This window comes from Gossypium raimondii, chromosome 9 (assembly GCF_025698545.1).
Source record: "Gossypium raimondii isolate GPD5lz chromosome 9, ASM2569854v1, whole genome shotgun sequence".
Classification (NCBI taxonomy): Eukaryota; Viridiplantae; Streptophyta; class Magnoliopsida; order Malvales; family Malvaceae; genus Gossypium; species Gossypium raimondii.
The window spans coordinates 37,560,675-37,567,720 of record NC_068573.1 but is presented as its reverse complement, the minus strand read 5'-3'; the positions used below and the strand labels follow the sequence as shown (position 1 = coordinate 37,567,720).

At 33.6% G+C, this 7,046-nt stretch overlaps 1 protein-coding gene across 2 annotated transcripts; it reads right to left on the bottom strand.

Annotated features, from left to right (window-relative positions):
* On the bottom strand, window positions 1-3,832 carry LOC105799451 (hypothetical protein). 2 transcript variants are annotated; one of them, XR_008188765.1, is made up of 2 exons: window positions 778-3,832; window positions 1-372 (listed from the first exon to the last, which is right to left on the bottom strand). XR_008188765.1 is itself a non-coding variant. In XM_012630026.2 (2 exons), the coding sequence occupies exon 1, from the start codon at window positions 3,580-3,582 to the stop codon at window positions 3,436-3,438; it is 147 nt and encodes a 48-aa protein (XP_012485480.1). In that variant the 5' UTR covers window positions 3,583-3,829; the 3' UTR covers window positions 1-372; window positions 3,392-3,435. The 2 variants fall into 2 exon arrangements, 1 of the variants encoding a protein (XP_012485480.1); XM_012630026.2 differs by having other exon boundaries at window positions 3,392-3,829.
* Between the last annotated feature and the right edge of the window lie 3,214 nt (window positions 3,833-7,046).

The following is a 7,046-nucleotide window of genomic DNA, read 5'->3' as shown; positions in this document are numbered from 1 at the left end:
TAACACAAATCACCAGACTCTCATCATCCAGACATAGTTGTATAAATTGAGTAATGTTCGGATAAACCAGTAAGACTGATCATCAAAGATTCGAGTGTGCCTTCCATGAATGCCACAAATCTGAAGAAAAATTGTCTTTCTGTACAAAGTACGCTGTTCATACATCCAGTAGTCTTATCAAAGACGAAGACCAAACCATGGAGCTTTGTAATACAGGCAGACTAATATTATCAAACTGAACCGACACTTTACAGCACACTGGAATTTAAGAAAACCAATAACCGAGCTTTGCAAGCCACACCAATAAATGAAATTAGAAATGGTTTTAGCCTTTTGGTTCCCTATGCTCCTAATTCTTCTTTCAGGTTTCTCCTGCAAAATATAGAAATAAGAAAGTATCTTTTAGACAAGGATAGACGCATAACAATAAGCAAATACCACAATCAAAATGATGGATGAAAGCAACATTTTGGACATGTTATACAAACTGATAAGAGGTTAGCACCCCAACTTGCATTACTGCAACAAGAGTAGTTTTGATTGGCAAGGAGTAATCTCAGTTAAAGTTACTGATTTCTACAAATGGCTTATTATAAATGTTTAAATCTGTTCAGCACTTAGCATAGCTTGCAACAAAGCTTCAAATCACTTCACATATTAAGCTCAAAATATATTTAGTATAGGAAAGGGCATGGACAGGAACAAGAAAATGGATAACTATCATATTATTTCCTTTTCACTTTTTCTCAGTACTTTATCTTTTCTTCTTCCTTTTACCTTTCTTCTTCCCTCCTTTAATACACCTTTTTCCTTGCCAATGAGCAAGCCAGCACCACTGCCTGCAGCTGTACAGGCTAGGAGCTGGTAACAAACAGTGTCAATTTGGCCAGATCTCATGCCACCAAGTGCCAATCTGGATCAGAGAGCCTGGATCAACACTGGCCAACCTCCCTAAGGCCTTGGCAATTCAAAACTGGATTGGTGCCAGCAGCTGAGGAGGAGAAAACAGAGAAAGGAAAGAAAAAAAAGAAAAAAGAAAAAAAATAGCTCTCCAACTCAACATTTTTCTTTTTCTTTTTCAAAAGCACTTTGCCAAATCATTATATTTATTAGTAGTTTTTATGGTTCGTAAGGTATATTCCATGAAATAGTCTTCCTGTTTGTGTCCCAAACCAAATGAAAATAGACCAATGTCATTGAATATTGGCTCAACATGGCAGATTCGGTATTTATCCCTAACAATTAATTAACAGCCGACTTCCAAAACAATAATAGGTCCAAAAGAAACAACAGTAATAATTAAGCAAAAAATTGTAAATACAAAAACAAACAAACCCTATGCCGATGCCATAGAGCCCATTACAAAGCCTTCTAGAGCTGCAGTTCAGAAGTGTTAAACAATGTTCCATGATAGCAATGATAATAAGCAATCAGGCTTCACCATATTTAAAAACTAAATATCTAACATGCATACACACATGTATCAATTCTTAGCCCGAAAAGCATGTACGTAATCAATTTTGTATGTCATTAGATGGTAACATAGGGAACAGAAATGAATTATCCATATAAAGTAACACTTCTTGGAACCAAACTTAAGTACATCTATCTCTTCCTAGAAAACTTTGTCAAACCCAGAAATGAGGACTTTACAGGATCAAAAATCACAAAACAACCTTAAATCAATAGACCAAATTAGAAGATATCTTGAATAAAGTTAAACCATTGATTGCACCAAAAACCTTCAATGAAGCATATCTATACTCTAATTCCAAAGGTTCCACAAGTGCCAGGTCAAGTAAAGGCTTCCTAGAAAGCTATACGTAGTAATTCATATGTTATAAGTTCTTGTCCAAAGCTATCGCAAGAAGTTAGATGCAAGAATGGAAACCGGGAAATGAGACGATTCTCATCACCTCACTTCCTTGTGAAGGAATCCACAACAAGAAACTTCTTCAAGCACCAGAGTGTTGGAACTCTAAAGAACCAAAACACCTCAAACCATAATACCTATCTGGTCTAACCTAATCAAATATATGCATTTTTACTCTTTCATTTCATGTCCTGTAGTCTAGCAATTTACAAGAAATGCCTTCAGAACAACTCGCATATGTCCTTCAACTGCAATTATTACACAACACAGCAGTAGGAAAATTTTAACTATGAAGGCCAGACAAATGTCACCTTAAAAAAATCCATTAGTTGTTACTAAGTTTGATGACATGCAATCAATATAATTAAGTTGGAAGATACAGAATAATACTCCAACCAACATATGCTCTAATTAAGTTCATAATTGTATATTTTACCTTTCTTTTAAGGAAAAAAAAGGGTTCTCTATAATTCATCGTATAGGTGTTTGATCCTAAGGAAAACAAGTGAATCCCATTACAATTAACTTTAAAATTCCGAATGCATGCATCAAACATAGAACTTTGGCGCATCCACCACTACCTAAATTGTAAAACAGGGTGAGAAACCATTCATGCTAAGAGATATCAAATTAAAAGATAGCTGAAAAGCAAAGAAAACTAGAATTTTGCAGACAGATAACCGTTGGAAAACAACTCAACAAAATCAGATCCAAATGTCAGCTTCCTAAAGCTTTAAATATGTAATAATTAGCAAACTGAGGATCAGCTAAGAATCTTTTTCATTGGTAAATAACAAACTCGTCTAACTTAAGGATATTACAAAAAGTAACTGAAAGCTGTCTAAGTATCTCTAAATGGGTTTCTTTTATACACTTCGGTGCAAAATGAAGCCATCAATAATCAGCTTTCAAGTAAATCTCCAATGTGAGTTTCAGAATTAACACTTTAGCAATAGGATCATGCTCGACTTGCCACTGATGGGGAGTCCTCCCAACCATATCCCGATTCCCTAGCAGCTTCTATCCCTTTACCCCCTATGCTTTGTTATTATTATTATTATTAATTAAAATTCTAAGTTTCCCAAGTCGAATAAGGGTTCATCTAGTTAACATAACAATTTATGGGAACATGATACCTATGAAGAGTATGACAACTTGAAGAACTGATAATTTAGTAAAAAATTATGCTCCACAAGTACATCTAGTTGGAAACAAAAATTCGAAAGGAATAAATGGCAAGATATAAACAAAAATTCCTCTTCAACATAGCAAACTACAAGCAAAATAACATTGTAATGACAAAAACCAAGTAGTATTATGAAGAACCTGAGATGGAATCGACCATGTAACACGCCAAACAAGAATAAATAGAGAATGCGAGTCTTATACCAAACAAAGATTTCAGAAGTAGTAATATAATTTTAAAAAAGAAACTGATTTTGGTCATATATAAACATAAGAAAGAAAAAGAACATGAAGGAAAGAAGTATAATTTGATGGATTGAGAAGAAAACTAACCAGAGATGTGGATTTGATTGAAAAAAGAAAAAGAAGAATTGAGATTAGCCAACGTGGAAGGGACCAATATCACCACTTCGGAGAGAGGCAGCGACTTCATCAGCAATTGTCAAGCAAGAACAAACCCACCCACTTAAAGCTATCCACACCATCTTTGCCATCTCTAGAGCCACGCCCAATGGCATCGTCATTTTCTCCCCTGCTTGCTTTCTCTTTGAAATCAATAAGTAATTAGTGGTGTGGTTATTTTAAAAGGAAAGGAAACCCAATTTTTTGTATAAAAAATAATCAACCCTTTTGAGGAAAGAAATACAGGAGATGATTGAGAATCAAGTTTGGGTAAAGTGAAAGTGAAACGCAAGACTTAAGATTTCGTGCCTATCTTTCCTGTTTCCTTTTTCTTGGTTAATTACACGCCGGTCGTCTCATATTATATTGGTTGAGATGCATTTGCCAATGCCATCTCGCCACCCAATCTTTTTGCTGTTAGAATAAATGTATGTTCCACATGAGTTCTTTTTGTCTTTTTTTAATTTTTTATATGTACTAGAATATGTCCATACTAAATATTTTAAAAAAAAAACATTTAAAGGTTGTAATACACATTTAAAATTTAAAATTTATTCCTTAGTTTTTATACTTTAATTTTAAAACATTCAATCTTTACTACTTTCAGTTTAATTGTGCATTAAAGTTAATGATATTCAAGATAAGATAATATTTTATCCTCACTATTTATATTTTTTGTCAATTTGGTCATTACCCTTTAAAAGTAAAAAAAATTAAAATTAAAAATATTTTAAAAAAATAAAATTATGATTAAAATTAGAACTCTTTAAAATTCAAAAAATAAAATGATTTTCAAAATATAAAAAAATAAAATTCAATATTATCTAAATTAAACCAAACTAAACAATCGAAGTAGGAAGGGATTGAAATATCTATTCGAGGAGAGATAAAAAATCAGTTGATCTTCCTATCTCAAGGGCTACTAGTTTTTTTTTAGAAGTATTATGATTTTCTTGCATTTCTTGTATCATTTGAAAATGTTTCTTGTCGTTGCTGGAGTTGGGTTTGGGGCCTTGAATATTGTCCGGGTTAGTATCAGGGTTGAATTAGCAAGTTATGCGGTCTGGTTCTCCCAGGTAGGGTAATTAGTGGTATGAAATCTAAAGAAAATTGGAAACAAAATGTATTTTCTTTTTCCATATTGAGTTAAAAGATGGAAAGAAAAAAAATAAAACATTTGAAAAATTCATAATTTTTAATTAATATATATATATATTCTCCTCTCATCATTGTAATTTAGAAATACTGATTTTAATACATTAAGATGAAAATGATCACCCATCCTATTTCTTTCCTCTCATTTTTTTTCCCAACCAAACACTATCAAAATTGATTTTTTTTTCACTTTTTCACTTTTTCACTTCATCTTTCAACTTTTCCACCCAACCAAATGCACCCTAAATGGAGATGAAAATAGTAATTGTGTTTGGTATGCTGGATAAATATGTGTAAGCTTATGGTTGTGCATTGCTTTTGGTCCAAATATGCAAGATACTATGAGTAATAAGTGAAAATATCACAATTTACTTACTATCTTAATTTGATGTCCCCAACGGATGTTTCAACACGAGTTGGAATGAGGTAGACTTATAACAATTTTTAAAGAGAATAAAGCTAAGTAAAAGATGACACACAAGATTTACTAATGTGGTTTAGATAACAATCTTAAATTCAATCTACCCTTACAATGGTTACAATCACTAATCCCGTTTTAACTCTCCAAAAAAGTGTATAAAAATGAGTGTAATAAACAAACCAACTACAAGTAGTAACAAGACACAAAAACAGGTCAAGCAAAAGCACTCCGAAGACACATTCAATGTGCATGGATGCTGCCTATTTATAGGTTATGACAGACTGCTTTCCAAGTAACTTCGAGGAGGGCAAAATACTAAAAAAAGCCAATTTTTTTTAAATTTATCGAAATGGGCCCGGTATTTTATTATTTACCGGAATGGGCCCATTTCCCCTAAATCGCGTCCGTGTCGGTATAAGTCGAAATGTAAGTCAAGAAATCGCGTCACGTCAGCGCTATGTCGACGTGGCAACAAAGCGCTTTCAAGGTCAGCGCTTTGTTGCCACGTCAAGATAGCGCTACCGACGTGGACGCGATTTAAGAGAAATTTTTTTCGGTTTAAAAAAAATCGAATTTTTTTAAAATTATTTAAAAATAGGGATTTAAAAGGAAATTGAGAGCTAATTGAGATTAAATATAAATTTGAGAGAAATTGAGAGGAAATTGAGAGGAAATTAAGAGGAAATTTGAGAGAGGATTTGTTTGTGAAAAAAAAAATGGGAGGGGGTATTTATAGGGTTTAATTTTTTTTGACCGTTTGCACTGTTCACGCGCGGTCTAAATCGCGTCTTCATGGACGCGCCACGTCAGCAAATCGCGTCCACGTCAGCATAATGAGCTGACATGGACGCGAATTGCTAACACATTCCCTGACTTCGCACTGACCTGGACGCGATTTAGGAGAAAGGGGCCCATTCCGATAAATAATAAAATACCGAGCCCATTTCAGTAAATTTTAAAAAAAATTGGCTTTTTTGGTAAATTGCCCCTTCGAGGAGATAAAACAACATTTTGAATTGAAGAAATTATCCACAAAAATCTTCTATTTGAATTTAGAATATCAAGCCTTTATAAACAAGTAAACTCAAAACAACTTACCCTCTAAAGTAAGATTAAGTCAAAGGCTTAAAGATAGAATAAGTTTTGATTTGAATAATCCGATCAATTTTCTTCTTACCTTCGTAATAAAGTCCATCATCGAAGTAAACATAATTGCAACTTCAAACCAAATTCATTTGATAGAAAAAAAATAACCAAAATAAATCAAGTAAAAAATGGCAACAAATTCATTGCACTTTAATTGCCTTAGCTCACTATATCAAGTGCTGTCCCAAATGGTGATCGAACAAACAGTGGAAAGTCCCAACAATAAGAATTTAGATAATAATAGTACAAAAATAGCCAAGGAGGCCTAACCTGATAATTTTGTCCTGTTATTGCATGTTGGTTGGTTGCATCGAATCGCATTGAGGTAGCTAGGGCATAACAAATTTTCCAGTCCATTTACTAGGGTGTTTTAGTTTTTTCAAGTGGTTTACTAGTGTTTTTAAGTTGTTTTTGTATATGTTTCGTTTTAGCGTTTATGTTCGTTTTGGGAGTTAATGTTTTATGCTTTTTACGAGTGTTTGAATGTAAATAAATAAGATCCTTGGAGCTTAATTTTGGTGGCTGTAGGCTGGAGATCAAAGGTTGGTGAAATATGGTAGAAAATTGTTCATGATTGAAGTAATTTGGAACATGACTTGGACTATTCTATTCCCAAGTATCGACACCTGACTCGGATATCAGTACCCTTGAAATCAATATCTTAATGAAGATTTGAGAAAGGCATTATATCTATACCTACTTTTGAGGTATCCTAGCCGCTAAGCAGTTATTGCTTGTCGGCTCTCATTGGCGCTTTGGTGATGTGGCTACGATTGATGTGTTTAAGGACCCGTGGCTTGGTGATGATAATAATTTTTATGTTGACTCTATACCCTTGTCGGCGTTGGAAGACATGAAAGCAAA